Genomic DNA, 21,040 nt, shown 5'->3' with positions numbered 1-21,040 from the left:
CAAGGATCTCTTATTTTTCTCAGTTCTTGATTCTTTCTCTTCAAATCATAGTTTTCCACTCAAGTAAGATTTCAATTAGGTGAATCACGGTTTTAAAGTTTTCTTTTTGCTATTTACATTCTCCGTCTATCTATATATTACATTACAGCTTAAAGATCAAACTGCATTAAAGCTGTGAACTAACCAACAAAGAACTCCAAGAGACGGTTTGGCTAACCCTGAAGCTTCATAAGAATCCAATCTACACTATAACTTAAATATCTGTTTCAAAGAATGGGGATAAAATTGTGGCAAGACAAGCAGACTCAGGAAAGATGGGAAGAATACCTACTGAAGTAGTAGCTGAGCAGGGGAAAAGACAAAGAGAGCTAAATTTTCAAAGGAACAAAACTGTGTAGGATAGAAAAAGGTCTGTTCAGCAATTCAACAGAAATCTAGGAGAGAAATATGAGCCAGAAACCCTAATACAACAAAACGGTGGCCACAACGGATGTTTAGAATGGATTTTTTAAAAAATTAGAAAGCACTGGGGGAAAAAAGCTTTCCCATCATAGGGGCTTTGGTAGGGGGGCCTTGATTCCTCCTGTCCCGTCAGCATCACTTTATTTCTGTCCTCCAGAGATCAGTGTCCTCTGGTGTGTATCCCCCTTTTAGCTCTTCTAAGCTATAGCTATATTCTCTAATGAAGGTCACAGCTGAAGCACCTACTGTTTTGATTTCTCAGTGGCAAAATCTTGAAACTTTCAAGAACAGCAATCGTGTCCTGGACAGGCACACAAAGATTCCAGTGCTAAGAAGCAATTTTCTCTTTAAAGTGCAATGCTTCTCTCACTTCTCAGATGAAAATATGTTTTTTTTTCCTCCCCTTTTCTTTCTCATGATCCCTTTGCTCTCAAACCCTCCTAAGCTATTACAAAACTATCGTGTGCCCAGCCCAGATGAAGCAATAAGAAAATCCTACGGGAGGGCTTTCTTATTTGAGCCTATCACAGCCAGAAACACCTGCATGATTTTAAAAATGTGCACTCTTAAATTAGTTTATGCTGCATCTCCAGCTCTTCTGTTACTAACATCTGACTCTAATCATCAAACAATTCTGAAATGTGTTAGCTACATCTTTTTGGAAAAAAAAATTTTTTTTTAACTGGAGGATAATTGTTTTACAATGTTGTGTCAGTTTCTGCCGTACATCAACATGCATTAACCACCAGTATACGTATGTCCCCGCCTCTTGAACCTCCCTCCCACCACTCTGAGTAGTCACAGAGCACCAGGTTGAGCTCCCTGCATCATACAGCAATTCCCACCAGCTATCTATTTTACATGCGATAATGTGTATGTGTCAATGCTGCTTTCTCAATTCATCCCTCTCTCTCCTTCCCCTGCAGCGTCCACAGGTCTGTTCCCTATGTCTACGTCTCTATTCCTGCACTGCAAATAGATTCATTGGTACCATTTTTCTAGATTCCATACATATGTGTTAACATACGATATTTTATTCTTTCTGACTTACTTCACTCTGTGTAACAGGTTCTAGGTTCATCCACCTCACCAGAACTGACTGGAATTCTTGGCCACATCTTCTAATGAGGGTATTTATTAAAATACTCCTTAAAAATGATACCTTAAGTATCCAAGAGTTTTGTCAATTTTGGAAACCAATGACATGTGAAAAGTTTCTCTCTCCTAAGGAACTTGGCAGCAGTTATTCTTCATAATAAATAATCCCCCCTCCTGAATTTCCAGGGAAGGAATCACTCAAAAGTATGTCAGAATTCTCTAACTGTAAAAAATCCATTGCAAGCCCAAGAAAAAGATCTCATGTTAGCCAGTGGTTACAGACTATCCACTATCAGAACAATACTGTCCTTGATCATTAAAGGATGCTAAAGGAATTTCCCAATAATCTTCCTAAAGACTTGGACCATGTGGTTTATCTGTCCCTAGATTAGTGTTTTCTCCCCTTTAATATTGATGTAAACAGTGTGCTACAAACAGTAACATGTAATTTGACTTTTCTTTTTTAATGTCTTTTCCAAAAACTACAAACTACTGTCATTCACATATGTCTCCTTTTTTTTTAATTGGAGAATAACTGCTTTACAATACTGTGCTGGTTTCTGCCATCCATCAACATGAATCAGCCACAGGCATACAAATGTCATCTCCCTCTTGAACCTGCCTTCCCCTTCCCACCTCCTACCCTTCAAGGTAGTCACAGAGCACTGGGTCCCCCATGATAAATAAGCTTGTCTTCCTATCTGGCTTTTTATGCATGTGTTCCACCAATTAACTACTTTTGCAGTTTAATCCAATAAAATTTCTTCTGTTTTGTTTAGTGTAAAGGGGTAAAGATAAAAGCTGAAACCGCGCCCCCCCCAAAATAATCATCTACATATCATGAACTCCAAACAAAAAAACTGTAATAACTTGGAGAGCCTATGAAGAGGAAAGTCAAAGAGCCCCCAGATATTTAAACTTATTAACCAAATAATGGAAAGTTATTTTCTACCCTAGAAAAGTATAATGTAGAAAAAAGCTTTAAGCACACAGTAACTGGACCCAACTAAATGACCAAAGTTAGAGAACTGCTCTACAGAATCTGGAACATTAAAAATGTTTCTGAAGCCCTCTGAATAACAAACATTTTTCCACACTAAATAAATTTTTAAAAATACATACTCTAATACATGGTATGATCTCCACAAGGAATGAAAAAGGAAAAAGAAAGAATTTAAGGAATACCTGTCTTTATAGAGTGAAACTGGATGATTTTTCTTTCCTATTTGATTTTTTTTTTAAAGTAACAGCTTGACTGAGGTCTAACATTTCTTATTTTTAGTTTTTCTTCTAGTTTTATTGAGATAATTGACATACCACATTGTATAAGTTTAAAATGTACAGTATAGAGATATAATTTTTCTATTGACTTTAGTTTCTAAAGTTTCTTGTAATAAGCATGTAAATATTTTTATGATAATTAAAGTTTTAGAAAATAAGTTAAATATGAATTGGCAGAGAAGCCTAAAGAAAAATCCAACTGGAGGCAACCTAAGATTTATTGAGCAGTTATTCTATGCCAAGAATTACATTAACTGTTTTATAATACTCTATACCATAAAGAAAGCTCAGCACCGAAGAACTGATGCTTTTGAACTATGGTGTTGGAGAAGACTCTTTTGAGAGTCCCTTGGACTGCAAGATCAAAACAGTCAATTGTAAAGGAAATCAGTCCTGAATATTCATTCGAAGGACTGAAGCTGAAGCTCCAATAGTTTGGCCACCTGATGTGCAGAACTGACTCATTGGAAAAGACCCTGATGCTGAGAAAAGCCAAAGGCAGGAGGAGAAGGGGCCAACAGAGGATGAGATGGTTGGATGGCATCACTGACTCGATGGACATGAGTTTGAACAGGCTCTGGGAGTTGGTGATGGACAGGGAGGCCTGGCATGCTGCAGCCCATGGGATCACAAAGAGTCAGACACAACTGAGTGACTGGACTAAACTGAATACCATTTAGTGGGCTTCCCTGGTGGCTCAGATGGTAAAGAATCTGCCTGCAATGCAGAAGACCCAGGTTCAATCCCTGGGTTGGGAAGATTCCTTGGAGAAAGGAATGGCTAACTGCTCCAGTATTCTTGCCTGGAGAATTCCATGGACAGGGGAGCCTGGAGAGCTACAGTTCATGGGAACACAAAGCGTCGAACACAGCTGAGTGACTAACACACACACACATGCACCATTTAATCCTCAGAACAACACAACAAACAGGTAATATAATGCAGAGAACCCAAGGAACTTCAAATAGCTAGCAAGCAGCATGACTCAGATCTTACGCTAAACAATCTGAGCTCAGAGCACCTGTGCTCACCTTCTACAGTTATAAGACCTCCTGGGTTACTTCTGGGTTCTTTGTTAGCATCTAATTTATTATTTCCAGACAATTACATTTGCATTTTATCTATTCATTTTTATGTTGGTTAGTACACGTTTTTTTGTAGAACTTTATTGAAAAATAATTCACAGTATCATACAACTCACGCATTTCAAGTGTACAACTTCTGCTTATGAACAGTAATTGAACAGAAATGTACCACTATTATCACAATTAATCTTAGAATCAAACCAAAAAACAAGTCCCTCACACATCAGCACTCATTCTCCATCTTCCCTCAACTTTCTTACCTTTAAGCAATCACCAGTCTACAATCTGTCTCTATGGGTTTGCTTCTCCTGGACATTTCATATGAGGGAAATCATGTGTTCCTTTGTGTCTGGCTTCTTTCACTTAGCATAATGTTTCCAAGGTTCACCCATATGGTCGTATGTATCAGTATTCCATTCATTTTTTGTAACCAAGTAATACGGGCTCAATAAAGGACAGAAATGGTATGGACCTAACAGAAGCAGAAGATATTAAGAAGAGGTAGCAAGAATACACAGAAGAACTGTACAAAAAAGATCTTCATGATCCAGATAAACACGATGGTGTGGTAACTCACACTCACCTAGAGCCAGACATCCTGGAATATGAAGTCAAGTGGGCCTTAGAAAGCATCACTACGAACAAAGCTAGTGGAGGTGATGGAATTCCAGTTGAGCTATTTCAAATCCTAAAAGATGATGCTGTGAAAGTGCTGCACTCAATATGCCAGCAAATCTGGAAAACTCAGAGTGGCCACAGGACTGGAAAAGGTCAGTTTTCATTCCAATCCCAAAGAAAGGCAATGCCAAAGAATGCTCAAACTACTACACAACTGCACTCATCTCACACGCTAGTAAAGTAATGCTCAAAATTCTCCAAGCCAGGCTTCAGTAATACATGAACCGTGAACTTCCAGACGTTCAAGCTGGTTTTACAAAAGGCAGAGGAACAAGAGATCAAATTGCCAACATCCACTGGATCATCAAAAAAGCAAGGGAGTTCCAGAAAAATATCTATTTCTGCTTTATTGACTATGCCAAAGCCTTTGACTCTATGGATCACAACAAACTGTGGAAAATTCTGAAGGAGATGGGAATACCAGACCACCTGACCTGCCTCTTCTGAAACCTGTATGCAGGTCAGGAAGCAACAGTTAGAACCGGGCATGGAACAACAGACTGGTTCCAAATAGGGAAAGGAGTACATCAAAGCTGTATATTGTCACCCTGCTTATTTAACTTATATGCAGAGTACACCAAGAAATGCTGGGCTGGATGAAGCACAAGCTGGAATCAAGATTGCTGAGAGAAATATCAATAACCTCAGATATGCAGATGACACCACTCTTATGGCAGAAAGTGAAGAAGAATTAAAGAGCCTCTTGATGAAAGTGAAAGAGGAGAGTGAAAAAGTTGGCTTAAAGCTCAACATTCAGAAAACGAAGATCATGGCATCTGGTTCCATCACTTCATGGCAAATAGATGGAGAAACACTGGAAATAGTAGCTTACTTTATTTTTTTGGGCTCCAAAATCACTGCAGATGGTGACTGCAGCCATGAAATTAAAAGACGCTTACTCCTTAGAAGGAAAGTTATGACCAACCTAGACAGCATATTAAAAAGCAGAGACATTACTTTGCCAACAAAGGTCCGTCTAGTCAAGGCTAAAGTTTTTCCAGTGGTCATGTATGGATGTGAGAGTTGGACTATAAAGAAAGCTGAGCACCAAAGAATTGATGCTTTTGAACTGTGGTATTGGAGAAGACTCTTGAAAGTCCTTTGGACTGCAAGGAGATTCAACCAGTCCATCCTAAAGGAGATCAGTCCTGGGTGTTCGTTGGAAGGACTGATGTTGAAGCAGAAACTCCAATACTTTGGCCACCTGATGCGAAGAGCTGACTCATTTGAAAAGACCCTGATGCTGGGAAAGATTGAGGGCGGGAGGAGAAGGGGACGACAGGATGAGGTGGTTGGATGGCATCACCGACTCAATGGACATGGGTCTGGATAGACTCAGGGAGTTGGTGATGGATAGAGAGACCTATAGATGGAGGAGCCTGGTAGGCTGCAGTCCGTGGGGTCGGAGTCAGACACAACTGAGCGACTTGACTTTCACTTTTCACTTTCATGCATTGGAGAAGGAAATGGCAACCCACTCCAGTGGTCTTGCCTGGAGAATCCCAGGGACGGCAGAGCTTGGTGGGCTGCCGTCTATGGGGTCACACAGAGTCGGACACGACTGAAGCATCTTAGCAGCAGAGAGACCTAGCGTGCTGCGATTCATGGGGTCACAAAGAGTCAGACACGACTGAGTGACTGAACTGAACTGAATATTCCATTGTATGGATATATACTGCATTATATTTATCCACTCATCGGTTGAAGGACAATTTGGTTGTTTCCAAATTTTGGCTACTGTGAGCCATGCTGCTATGAACATTTGTGTACAAGTTTTTTTATGAACATATGTTTTCAACTCTCTTTAGTACATAATTTGGAGAAGAAGCACTGGGTCATACAGTAACTCTATGTTTATTTAGCCTTTTGAGGAACTACTAGACTTTTTTACATTCCTATCAGCTTATACAGTGCTGACAGGATTTTACATTCCTATCGGCAATATATAATGGTTTCGATTTCTCCACATTCTTTCTAAAACCTGCTATTTGTCTTTTTAGTTTTAGCTGTTCTAGTGGGTATGAAGTAGTATCTCACTGGAATTTGTATTCATTTCCCTATAGACAAATAATGATAGATATCTTTTTCACACACCTATTGGCTATTTGCTCATCTTCCTTGGAGAACTCTCTATTTAGATCCTTTGTCCATTTTTAAATTGGACTGCTTGTCTTTTTATTGTTGAGTTTCAAGAGTTCTTCATATATTTTAGATACAAGTGTTTCATATGATTTGTATATATTTTTGCCTATTTTGTAGCTTATCTTTGAAGCACTAAAGTTTTTAACTATGATAAAGCCCAATTTATGTACTTTTTTCTACTGTTGCTTGTGCTTTTGGTGTCATATCTAACAAACCATTGCCTAATCCAACATCACATTTATGCCTATGTTTTCATCTAAGAGTTTTTAGTTTTGGCTCTTATATTGAGGTCTTTGATCCATTTTGAGTTACTTTTGTACATGGTGTGAGGTAGGTCGATATATTTCTTAAATCATATTTAAAGGCTAGAATTGGCCTTACCTTTTACTCCTATATGTCCATCATTCCCATATCATCAACCATAAGCTAAAAAAGTTTAAAGACTCAGACTCTGAAGTCAAAATGCTTCTATTAGAATCCCAGCTCTGTCTCATATGACCTTGAACAAGATACATGAACTCTCTGAGCCTTAATTCTTTGCCTGTAAATTGGAATAGTAACAATCTCCATCTCAAAGATGAGGATTAAATGCTTAAATATACAAAAGCTGAGTACAGTGTTCCCGTATTGTAAATACTCACTGCAAAGTCACTGCTTAGTATACAAAAGCTGAGTATAGTGTTCCCATATTGTAAGTACTCACTGCTAAGTCACTGCTAAATATACAAAAGCTGAGTACAGTGTTCCCATATTGTAAGTACTCACTGCTAAGTCACTGCTAAATATACAAAAGCTGAGTACAGTGTTCCCATATTGTAAGTACTCACTGCTAAGTCGCTACTTAGTAAGTACTCACTGCTAAGTCACTGCAGTCATGTCCAACTCTGTGCGACCCCATGGACTACAGCCCACCAGGCTCCTCCGCCCATGGGACCCTCCAGGCAAGAGTACTGGAGTGGGTTGCCACTGCCTTCTCTGAAGTACTTACTCAAGTTCAACTATTAATTATTGCTTTCTAAATATGACTCAGGTTTGTCCATTCTCTCCAGTTCCATAGCTTCTACCTTACTTTAGGTCACCATCATTTCTTACATGGATTATAAATCTATTTATAGATTTTCCTGTCCCTAATCTTGTCCTGTACCAAATTCATTCTCTACTCTGAACTCATAATGATCATGTCAAAATGCATATCTGATCACCTGTCAACCCCCTGCATTGTAGCAAATAGTTCTCAGGTGCTTCAAGGACAAAGTCCAAATTTCTTAACAACTGAGACATGAAGACTTTCAGCTCTGGCTAACCTAATCTCTTACTATCAACCATCCCTAGAGCCATGATTTCTTCTGCGTCCAGAAAGTGAAAGTGAAGATCTCTAGTCCTGTCTGACTCTTTGCAATCCTATGGACTATACAGTCCATGGAATTCTCTAGGCCAGAATACTGGAGTGGGTAGCCTTTCCCTTCTCCAGGGGAATCTTCCCAACCCAGGGATCGAACCCAGGTCTCCCACATTGTGGGCAGATTCTTTACCAGCTAAGCCACAAGGGAAGCCCAAAACTGGCTAAATTCTACCTATCCTTCATGGATCACTTAGACACCACTTTCTCCAGAAGTCTTTCTAGATGGCTCATTGTCAATTCAAGGATAAATGCTCCTTCTACAATACTCTGAACACTTCCTGATCAACATACTCATTATACTGTATAAAAATTAACTGTTTACTTATCATCTGAGATTTGGTGGGGGGAAAGCCCCAACATTTCATTTATCACTGCATCCACTAATGAGTACTACAATACCAGTCATATGGCAGATATTTGATAAATGTTGCGTGGATGGAGGAATGGCCTCAAAGCACACATATCTCCAAGTGGTACTTTCTCCTTTAGAGAGAGAATCCACTACACAAAGCCACAATCATGACTTGAATAATATTTTCATGTTCACAGTCTTAAAGTTTCAGTTAACTCTGAATACTACTGCCATAGCTATCATAATACACACGTGCTTGATCTCTGACTGGCTTTAACACTCAATAAAGCAAGTCAAGTAGTCAAGATGATTGGTGTGTCAAGTGTACAAAAGTCAAGCCACATGAATTTATTTTTCAAGTTACTGTATTTTCTAGTCCTCACCTTCTCCACAAAGAGGCACCTTTGTGAAGTTCATGTGAACTTCAATAGTCTTTACTAAGCAAATTCAACTAGCAGGGGAAAAAAATTTTTGGATAATTTTACCACTGTAACTGTTAATTTAAATACAACTTTTTAAAAAACCACTTCAGAAAGTTATAAACTGCTAAAATCCATCAATTAAAATTCAATAAAACTCAATCTTAACTTCTATTCTACTTGGAATAAAAATATGAATAGGAAATAAGAACTGGATTTATCTCTTAGAAATGCATCTAAATTATTTATGGATGAATTAGAGGGAGCAGAAGGTTGGCGAACTCACCTGTAAAACCAGGTAGGTCTGCAGCCTTTTGTGAGTGGAATATTTAGTATCCCAATAGTCTATTCAAATTTTTCACTTCTTACTTGGTCAATTTTGCATTTTCCATTTCTCCAAATATAAATGCAATTTGTTTAGGCTTTTAAATGTGTCAATGTATATTCATATTTTATAATTAAAATGGCTTATATATGGAAAAACGTTACTGGAAGCCAAACTGCAATCAAACTATAAATCTGTAAAATCAAGTTTGACCCACCTATCAATATTTTAAGACATGATCAGTTAGTTTGAAAAAAAAATACACCTTCACTCATACTTTCTCTTGAAAACAATCCACATATACTTGACAATCATCAGAAGCTATCAACCTAAAAAAGGAACAGGCAAAGTTTTTCTTGCTCTCTCTTTGCCAAGGGATGCCATCCAATTTCAATTCAATTTCAGTGAAGAGAAATGCTCCCTGGGTGAGCAATCAAGAGCAGTTCATAGGGTTCAATTAAGAAATCAAAGCAGTTAAAGACCTTTTCTACTAAAAGACTTCATGTGCCAGGTATCATTATCATCCTCTGTTGTCACATGAGGAAACAGACTTTGAACAGGTTACTTATCCAGGCTCTAGCTCCACAGCCAGTGCTCATCTGTATTATCCTGCCTCCAATATACCACACTGACAAAGACAAAATTCAAAATATGTAACCAGCTATATCTCCTAGAACTCATATCATTAAAGGAAAATATCATTTTTGTCAACTTAGTATTGTGGTTTTTTTTTTAATGAAGGCTGTGATTCAGTATTTAATCACTGTTTCAAACATGCTTTTGAACATCTTTATCATAACCATTTACCTATGCAATAACATAACACCAGGAAAACTACATATCCCTTGTCTGGATTTTGTGGTATCTTGTGCTCCTACCTGACTCTGGTTAATAGCTGCATGGTTGCCATGGAATGGAGACTGTCTTTCTTTATCTCGATGATGCCGACTGCTGTGTTTACTTCTCTGCAATTGCTGGCGTAATTTTGCAATCTGAAAAGGGGAAAATAAGTGCGTCAGAGTGTCTTCCACATCACATAAAACATATCCTTGCTTAATAATAACCAATAAAACTCAACCCTATTATATCTTTTGAGTTTTTAAACCATACCACAAAAATCTGATTTACTTTTAAAAATTTATATGTATATATACACATATCTATTCTATGTATAAATGTATATTTTTCTTTCAAAGAAAAAATTATGTTCCAACACTGTTCTGCACCTTTAAGCTTCCCAAAAGTATTAAACAAATGAAGCTTTTAGCAATTATACCTTATAGCTTTCACAAACAATTCAAAAACAATGATAATTATTCTCTGATTTTCCTTACAGTAAGTCACATTTTATTCAGAATTAGATTTATCAAATACCTTACCTTCAACAGCTCCAAAAAAGTAAACAGTATTATTTAAAAATCAATTCAAGCCATGAAATGCATTTAGATACAATCTTTAAATAACAAATATAATTTTGATTAATCTCTGATTATTAATTATGATTAATATTATTATTCCTTGACTGAATTTTTCTGTTTTATGGCTACATTATATTTAAAACACAAATATGCTAATTATAGGCACAAAAAATGGTAATCATAACATAGGGCCATAATCAACTTGGTTATACTGGGTTACTAAATATCAAAAATACTTACCATTGTATATAGAAATAATAAGAGTGAATCTGTTGTATCACTACAATCTCATACATTTGATATTTAATTATATTAACAGCTATGGATTCTCATTAAAAAATAAAAAAACCACATAATCAGGTAAGTTACATGTATATTTCCCTATTCAAATCTTTCTGTTTTTCTGGTATTATTTCTCATAAACAAAACCACCACCAAAAAAAAAAAGAAATAAATTAAAAAACAATGGAACTGACAAATCTCTGCAGCTCACAGGTTTCTGGGAACTAGTCAACCAAGGGATCAAACTTTCACACCCACTTCCTTGGAACCCTTTTCCTGACCTCCTTAAGCTGATCTGTGCTGCCCCACGATGCTGAACGTTTGTGAGACCCTTTCTTCTTTTCAGAGTATTCTTCAGCCCATGCACTCTCTGTCTATAATGGGAAAGAGAAGAAAGAGGTTTTAATAAAATAGTAAATCATTTAACAATAGTGAATGCCATATTTGCAACAACATGGATTGACCTTGAGGGCATCATGCTAAATGAAATAAGTCAGACAAAGATAAAAAAATACTGTATGATCTCACACATGGAATCTAAAAGAAAGAAAAAAGCCCATAGAAAAAGAGATCAGATTTGTGGTTAGCAGAGGGGGAATTGGATGAAGGTGGTCAAAATGTATAAACTTCCAGTTACAAGATAAATAAGTACTGAGGATATAACATACAACACAATGGCTATAGTTAACACTTGCTGTATGGTGTATTAGAAAGTTGCTAAGAGACTAGATCCTAGATGATCTCATCACAAGGAAAAATGATTTTTTTGGTAACTATGAAGTAATGGATGTTAACTAAGCTTACGTTTTGTTTTTTTTTTTCTTTGCTACACATATGTCACATCATTATGCTGTATGGCTTAAACTTTACAGTGTTATATGTCAGTTATATTTCAATAAACCTGAAAACATTTTTCCTTTCTAAAAAAAAAAGTATACCATATTTTCCTATTACAAAATACATGCCTATTACAGAAAAATTAGGTATTACAAAATACTTAAAATAACGCAAATTACCCATAATTCTTCAGCACCAGTTACCTAACTGCAATACTTTAGCCTATTTCTTTCATTTCTATTACTAATAAAAATTACTATTTTTATATAATTATAAGCATACCATTTACTGAGCAAATGCATACTAATAATAGCCAACATTCCTGTGATCTTATTATGTGCTATATACTGTGCTTTATGAAAGTAAATGAAAGGTCATCACTGTGCTATCTGATTTAATACATACACAAAGTTCTTCAAGGTCTGTAGATAAAGAAGTTGTGACAATGAGAGGTTAGGGAAGTTGCCTGAGGTCTCACAGCTAGGAAATGGTGAAGTCAAAGATATAAACCTAAAATTCCAGAGTTTATAATCTTAATCTCTAAATTATGTCTTTTCTTGGTTTAAATAACTGCAGAGTACAGCTTCAAAAATGTTACATTCTTAGTGGTTACACAAAATCCAGAACTTAAAAACACTGTATCGGGGGGAAAAAAGTCATTCTCGGCACATGAAAATACTGCTCAGCCTCACCCCATAATAAGAGAAATGCAAGTTAAGGTTACTAAGACTAGGCAATTTGATTACATACACTCTCCTCCATTGCTGGTGTAATGTAAAATTCGTACAGTCTTTAGTGAAGGTGACATGGCAACTGCTGTCAGAGTTACAAATGTACACACTGTTTGACACAATAACCTTTTGGTACTTTATATCACAGATCTACAAATTTATGCTTCTATGCACAAAATGACATATATTATTCCCTACAGCACCATTTGTGCAAGCAAGAGATTAGAAAAATGTTAATAGAGGACTGGGCTTCCCTGGTGGCTCAGCAGTAAAGATTCTGGCTGCAATACAGGAGACGTTCAATCCCTGGGTTAGGAAGATCCTCTGAATAAGGGAAAGGCCACCGACTTCAGTATTCTTGACTGGGAAATCCCATGAACAGAGGAGCCGGGCAGGCTACAGTCCATGGGTTGAAAGAGTCGAACAAGACTTAGCAACTATTGTTGTTCAGTCACCTAGTCGTGTCCGACTCTTTGCAACCCCATGGAATGCAGCATGCCTAGCCTCCCTGTGCCTTACCACCTCCCAGAGTTTGCCCAAGTTCATGTCCATTGCAGCAGTGATGCCATTCATCCATCTCATCCTCTGACGCTCTCTTCTTCTGCTCTCAATTCTTCCCAATCAGGGATTTTAACCACCTTAGCGACTATAATCACCACCATAACCAAACAGAGGATTGGCCAAATAAATTATGGCATATCATTACAACAGAATAATATGCAGCTATAAAAATTAATAAGGAAATCTAAAATATACTTACACAAAATAATTTCCATGAGATACTGTTAAATGAAAAAGTCAAAGCTCAGTACAGTATGTACAGCAACGACCTTTATAGATAGGACTGCTAGAAAGAATATATACACATGTAGAGTATACATGGTAACAAAAGAAACTGGTATCAGTGGCTGCCTCAGGGGAAGATGTCTCTCAAATTCTGTACTATATGAAAAATGTATAGCCTATTCAAAATAATACCTCTTTACATATATGATGTAAAAAAACTTTTAACACCAGGGGAAACTTTTCTATATGGATAAAATGATGCCTTTAAGTGAAAACAAAATTGCAGAAGAATGTACAGAATATGCTATCTTGTGTTTAAGGAAAAAAAAAAATCACCTTTAGGCAAGGATTATCAATGGACACTAAAACATTAGGTGAAAAGTTACTAAGGAACAGGATATTCACTGGTGCAGAGACATATTCTACAGTTACTTCCTAATTCAAAAAGGATAAAGTATCTCCTTTACAAATATGTCATTCATAAAACATAAAATAACAATGTTATTAAAACTGAAAGAAAGTATAAGAATGAAAATGAACTGTTCTAAATTAAAAGGAACTAAGAGAAACTAAGTAAAATGCTTGACTCTCCAAATGGATCCTGGTAAAAAAGAAAGAAATCTTGTGTAAATTTAACATAAACTGGACGTTACATGATATTATGTAATTATTCATTTTCCTAAGTGAGCTAATGGCACTGTGATTATACAAGAAGATATATGCTGAAAGATTTAGGGATAAAATGTGAAATCTGCAACACACTTTGAGAAAGTACAGCAAATGCATACATAAAAGCACAAAGGTTGATAAAACAAACATGGCTATGTTTAAAACTGCTGAATCTAAGGACAGCTAACATGTCCTTCCCATTTTCTTATATGTTGAACATTCTCTTAGTAAAAAGTTAAAGAGGGGGAAAAATAAATCTTAAGTCGTATCAATCGACATTTTAAATCCATTTTGGACAATTTCATAAAGAACCATTTCTATCAAAAAGTATTAGACCAACAAAGAAAGGCAGGAAGAATGACAAGAGTTAGAAAGTCATCATTTGGAACTTCTACAGTAATTGTTGATTTAAGCAAGAATCATCAACAAATGCTAAAAACAATGGGTGAAAGTCTGTTGGGGAATGGGATATTTATAGTCTCAAATATTTCCCCACAGCCTGTGCAGGTACAGTTACAAAGGGTACCCGGTGGGTGAAACAACATTACTGACGTTGGGCACTTCTTGATGCACATGCACAAAGAACACACATCAACTACAGTATTTCTGTAAAAAATGTTATTACTGAATCGAATTGTTTAAAAAATGGATAAACCCGGGCTGAGATTCAACAAAATACCACCTTGCATCCTTAGAAAGTATCAATGTCACAAATGACAAAAGCTGAGGAACTATTCCAAATTAAAGAATTCTAAAGAAATATGACACTTAAACGTTGACTTGCGCTCCTTCACTGGATCCTAGCTTAAGGAAGAAACTGCTACAGAGAACATAATTGGGGAAACACACCAAAAAAAATGGGTCTATGTATCCACATAATAAAGAACAGAATTGCATCAATGCTCAATCTTCTGAATTTGATAATTAAATTTTTAAAGTCTGTGTTCGTATATACTTTCTGAGGTATTTGAGAAGAGTCACAATGTCTGTAAATTACAAAGAGCAAATAATAACATCAATGATAATAACAATTATATATTAAAGAACACAAAATATGCAAAAATGTTTATTGGTAAATATAGGTGAGGAGTACCCTGGTGCTCAATCTTAATTCTTGTGATTTTTTTCTATAAATTTGAGACTTTTCCAAACAAAAAGCTTTTAAAAATTAGAGAAATTACTAAAGATATTCAATATAAGTATAAAAACTCAAGGAAAAGCAAAGGAATATAGAAGGTTCTTATAGATTTAAGAACAAAGTAAAGATAAAAAGTATTAATTAGCAAAACAAATAAAAATAAGCATAAAGAGCAAAAGACAGCATTGTTAATTTCAGTGATAAGATGTTCAGGCAGGAAAAAATATTCAGCAAAAGTCGTTAATTTTACTTAACCTCCTAATTCAAAAGATAATTGCTTTCTTTGTTCAACTAAGAAGCCAAGCCTTTATTATAAGACACTCAGGAATTAATACAAAGTAAAATTGAGTTTTAATTAAGTATGTATCAATTTTGTTCAATTTTGCATTGTATACTGGAAAGCAATATGTATCTTCTAACATATCAGGTACTAGACTAGGTGTTGGAGTTAGAGAGAAAATACAGTTTTTATGCTCAAAGAGTTTTTTCTAGGAGAGAAAGGATAAATAGCCAATTTGGATATGATGTGATGACTGAGGTCCCCTAAGAAAGGCACCTAATCCAAACCTGGAAGGACAGGAAAAGTAGGCAGGCAAGATTCTATGGGATTAGAGGCAGCTGCTGTGAGCATTAGAGTGTAAACTATCCAGGCAAATGGTGGGAAAGCATTACAAACAAAATGAAAGCCAGGAACACAAGTCAAGTGGTAGCTAGAGCTAGATCACAGCAACTTGCTGAAGAGACTTACTGAACTTCCACAGAACAAGGGGCTCCCAGCGATTTATAAAACTGTACATTCTTACTGGTAAGGCAAAATATCTGAACCCACTGAATCTGAAACTGTAGAGGAAATAAAGAAGGTTGCAGAAATATTGAAGGAAATACACTCACACTACTTTAAACATCACATGTGGATGAAGCTAAAGCAAGTAGAGACCGTATTCATTTTCCTTTTTTAATTTTATATTGGTGCACAGTTGATTAATAAGGTGTCAGTTTCAGGTATACAGCGAAGTGATTCAGTTATACATATATGGGTTTCTATTTTTCAAATTCTACTGTATAGGATAGGAAATGCTGCTCAATATTCTGTAATAACCTAAATGGGAAAAGAATTTTTACTCATTTTCTATACGACCATGCCCTAATCTCAGTAAAGTTACAGATTTAGAATAAATGCAGAGGGCTTCGCTCATAGCTCAACTGGTAAAGAATCTGCCTGCAATTCAGGAGACCCGGTTTCGATTCCTGGGTTGAGAAGATCTCCTGGAGAAGGAAATAGCAATCCACTCCAGTATTCTTGCCTGGAGAATCCCATGGACAGAGGAGCCTGGCTATAGTCCATGGGGTCGCAGTGAGTTGGACACGACTTAGCGACTAAACCACTAAACCACCAACCACCACAGAACTCTTTGGCTTAAAGAGTCACAGTTCCTTAAAAGACTCATTACTTTTGATGAGTACAAGACTCAACGCAGAGTACAGACTCTGCATTTTCATTTCTGCAGCTGCAACTGGAGTATAACCCTCAAGGTAATTTCGAATCCTAAGTATCTACCCTAACAGTGGGGCTCAGTTTTAAGAGTATCAGAACAAAAAAACAGAAAACAAACTAATGGAATTCTGGAAGCCAATATGTAAATCTAAAAACCACTGCAAAGTGTATTTACTTGGTCCTGTAAAAGGACGCTCTCTCATAAAGTGCTGAGATCAAGCAACCATCAAGTGACGTAAATTTAAAGTCTAAATCAAGATGTACCTTAGCTGATTTTCAACAATCAGTATCAAAGATCTTTTAACTCTTTAAAATGATTTTCATTCTTCACTAGCCATAAAGCTTTAACTGTTCTGCTCATTCAATCCGTTGCAAATATTCCTGGAGTGCTTATTCCATCAAGTATAGATAGGGGATGAAAATATAAAAATGGGCAAGCCAGACACAGTTCCTGCCTTCATGGGCTTGCCATCTAATGATTATGAGAAACATTAAATGATTATACAAAGATTTAATTAAGTTATAACTGTAGTTAAGTTGCTGTGACAGAAACTACACCCAACTAAGACACAGTCAACAATTGGCTTTATGATCTTGGACCTTAGTTTCCTCACTCGTAAAACTAGGAGTTAGATCAAATGATCCTTTAAGATCCCTTTAATTAAAACTTTTCATAAATCTAAAAGTACAAAACTTTGCTTCCAGACTCCCTTTGTCAGGATATCTACATTTATAGACTCTATCAGCAATATAAAATAATATCCATTCCCCAAAACATGAAGATTTTTGGCACAAAAATATAAGGTTGGATGAAAAAGTAACCTTTACTGTAACAAATTTTTAAGTCCAATTTCCATAAATTAAATTTACTGTGATGTTCTAAACTGTAAAAAAGTGAGAGAAAACATGTCCATAAATTACTGCATGTATCAGAATTCCTTTGAGAACTGTTTAAAATGCACATTCTTAAGACTCAATCAAAACCTACTGGAGAACATTCAAGGTCAAGCCTGGGGATCTGCATTTTTGATAAGCTTCCCAGATAATGCTAATACACACTAGTTTTAAGAATTTGAGAGCAGAGTAGAATAAACAATATTATGAGAAATGGTTTCAGAGTGAAACACTTCAAGATAAGAACTGTAATAAACCTACCTGTGTAGCCTTGTCCCTCATGCAAGGAGCAGCTTGCCCATGACCATCACGAGGCCAGTGCCCTGCGAGGTACGGAGCAGCGAGTGTATCCAGGGAGGAGGTACGGCGGATGATGCTAGAGGGGCTGGAGGAAGGCGGTCTCGTTTTGTCCCCTAGATTTAAGACAGATACATTTATTTTAAAATAGCTTAGGAAGGAAACAAAGCAGAAACTAGGTAGAGTTTCTCTAACTTAAATATAAAAAGTGAGTGACAAAGAGGAATAAGCTATTGATTCACACAAACTTGGACGGCTCTCACATTAAGGGATTCCCTGGTGGCTCAGAAGATAAAGAGTCTGCCTGCAATGCGGGAGACCCAGGTTCAATCCCTGGGTCAAGAAAATCCCTTGGAGAAGGAAATGGCAACTCACTCCAGTATTCTTGCCTGGAAAATCCCATGGACAGAAGAGCCTGCCAGGCTATAGTCCACAGGGTTGCAGAGTTGATCACGACTGAAGCAACTTCATTTCATTTCCAGGTATATTAAGTAAAAACAGTCACTCTCTAATGGCTACTTATAACTTCATTTGTACATTTTTGACATGACAAAATGTTAGAAATGGAAGAAAGATTAATGGTTGCCAGGGGTCCACTAGTAGATAGATAGGAAGAGGGAAGGTGAAGTGGCAAGAGAGAAGCAGGTGTTACAAAAGGGCAACGTGCAGGACCCTTTGGTGACAGGAGACTATTCAGCATCTTGACTGTAGTGGGGATGTACAAACATAAAAAGGAGATTAAGCAGTATAGAATTTAAAACACATACACACAAGTACAAGTAAAAACTGAAGAAATCTGAGTTAAGGGCAGTGGTTTGTACAATGTCAAAATCCTATGTAATCCTACAAAAATGTTATCACTGGGGAAAATAGGGAAAATGTTTAGCCTATAAACATACAAAAGATCTCTGTATTATTTCTTACAACTACAATTAATCTCTACAAAAAAACAGAAAATAAGACAAATGTATCAATATTATCCATGAGAGGATTTACAAGCTTACCGTGTCCTGAGAGATAAAAAGGCATAATAAGAAAGGCCACCATCCTTATCTACCCATTTTCAAAATGCTCACCTTGGGTTTAAGATTAAGTAGGTGTAATAGGTAAATATCACTTATTATTATACCACCTATACTCACTCAAAAGGAAATAAGACAGATAAGATAAAGTTACAGGTAAAATTCCACTTTAATCAGCTCAGTCAGGCACATGTCTTACTGAGTTTTGTTATACTAAATAGACTTCAAGAAACCAAACTAACCAGCCTATAGGAGCTATACTTGAAGACATATATGCAAATATATTTTCCATTTCAAGATACAGGATATGTATTTAGATATAAGCCAAAAATAAAAACTATAAAAAAAAAAAAAAAGAAAAGAAACTAGAGGTAATGGGAAGTTAGAAGTGATACAGAAAAAATACTCTATTTCCTTTTTTTTTTTGAAGGGGGAAAGTAATAGGCTTAGCTAATTATATTACAAAAATTTAAAAATTAAAGGATTTAAAAATATGAAACTTGAATATAGGCATGAGTAGATTATATTATAGTGCTACCATTCTAGCTCTCTCTATATAACAAATACCTTGTTTTTCTTAAGGCCATATATGAAAACATTTTAAGACGCCTCTCTTCTAATCGTATCACATTATTTCTTGACAAGAATCTTATATAGTTACAAATATAAAAGTTCAGTTGCTGGTTATGTGACCCAAATAACAAGAGATTCAATTCCACCAAGATAATAGTTTTAGCAGCTGTGTTGTTGATAATCATAAAAGTTGCCTCACAAAAAAAAAAAAAAAAAGTTGCCTCACAAGATATGCCTCAGATACATAATTTGTTTTCAAAATGGTACAATTATTTCACTAAAACAATGCCTAAATGTTGCAAATGCTAACCATATCTCTGCAGTGTCTTCCTTTTATAAACACAAAATAAATACAGTACATATCCATAAGTTCAAGGAAGCATGTACTCATGTAACTACCTGTAACAAGTGAAAAGCAATAAATATACATGTACATCATTTTTCCTTTAACTAAAAAATGAATCTCTATTGGGAAAGTCACAAAAATATTGTTCTTGTCCACAAAAAAGGGACACAGACTATGTAAACTGGGGTATATTCATTAAAATCCAATTGTTAAAAGCTGGCCCTTTTCTTCCTTAACTACAACATTGCTTCCATCACTGTTCAGTGCACTAATCAAATAGGTCTGATTTCATCATCAAGATTTTAAATTATCCAAGCACTGACTTTTCAACTAGACTTTCTAAGACTATTAGATTTTCCATAACGAAATGGAGAATAGAAAAGTTATACATGGTCACACGTAAAAACACTAAACATTTTCTTTTGAACTCCCTTCATGTAAATATTTACTAAGGGTCTGGGAGCCAGTGCTAAGCCCTAGAAATTAAAAAGACTAAGTTACAGCCTGCCATAAAGAACACAGAGTCTACATCTAGCTTGTCATTATTCTATTTCAATCCAAGTTCCCAAAATTGACAAGATTTGGTGCCTAATTATGAGGAAGTTTAAGGGAAGGGAGGAAGACTTAAGAGTCAAAGATGACTCAAAGAATTCCCGTCTATGTGAACAAAGGCTGTATTTACATGGAAGTCCAGAGAAAGAAACTCGCTGACAGCTGACAAGACCCTTCATGATCTGGCTTCTCCAGCCTCCCTTTTTCTTGCCTGGACTGCCTGTAATCCCAACCATGCTGAAGGCCTTACAGTTCCCAACATGTGCCATGCCCTGTCTGCCTCTAAGAATTTGTCTCTACCCTACATTACCCTCATATCCCTTTCCTGGGTTTGGCTAATTTACATTTAATCTTTGAAACTTCAGATCAAAATTCAGTTCAAATGTTTCCTCTGAAAAAAAATCTTCCTTGAATAGTCATCCAAACCCAAAAAAAAACGATACATCAGCATCTAGGTCAAAAGCCCTCCTGTGTACTGCCTTAGCATCATTCACCGATACGCTCTCCTGACTGTACCAGTGCTCTAGCAGAGTGAGATTTTGGAGGGCAGGAATTTTACTTTCCCTCAACCCAATGATTTAAACAATACCTGACATATATGCAGAAAAGAGAATGATTTCTAATATTTCTATCATTTATCAACAAGAACAGGTGTGTGCAATAAATTCAGATACTTTGTTAATCCAAAGTAAATCAACAAAAACTAATACTGCACAGTATCACTTTACATGTACAATCTTTTTTAAAAAGTCAAAC

The 21,040-nt window shown here is 36.3% G+C and overlaps 1 protein-coding gene across 1 annotated transcript in view; it reads right to left on the bottom strand.

The window, feature by feature from the left end:
- The window catches only part of FAM117B (family with sequence similarity 117 member B), a 73,850-nt gene that overhangs the window by 16,680 nt on the left and 36,130 nt on the right, over positions 1-21,040 (bottom strand). The window contains exons 2-4 of the mRNA XM_061381784.1: positions 17,756-17,907; positions 11,226-11,318; positions 10,123-10,236 (exon numbers count right to left, since the gene is read on the bottom strand). Of these exons, the coding sequence (XP_061237768.1) occupies positions 10,123-10,236; positions 11,226-11,318; positions 17,756-17,907 (359 nt within the window). The remainder of the gene's footprint in view (positions 1-10,122; positions 10,237-11,225; positions 11,319-17,755; positions 17,908-21,040) is intronic.

This window comes from Bos javanicus, chromosome 2, assembly GCF_032452875.1.
Source record: "Bos javanicus breed banteng chromosome 2, ARS-OSU_banteng_1.0, whole genome shotgun sequence".
In the NCBI taxonomy this organism is placed as follows: Eukaryota; Metazoa; Chordata; class Mammalia; order Artiodactyla; family Bovidae; genus Bos; species Bos javanicus.
The sequence above is the reverse complement of the archived record's forward strand: the minus strand, read 5'-3'. Positions and strand labels throughout refer to the sequence as shown.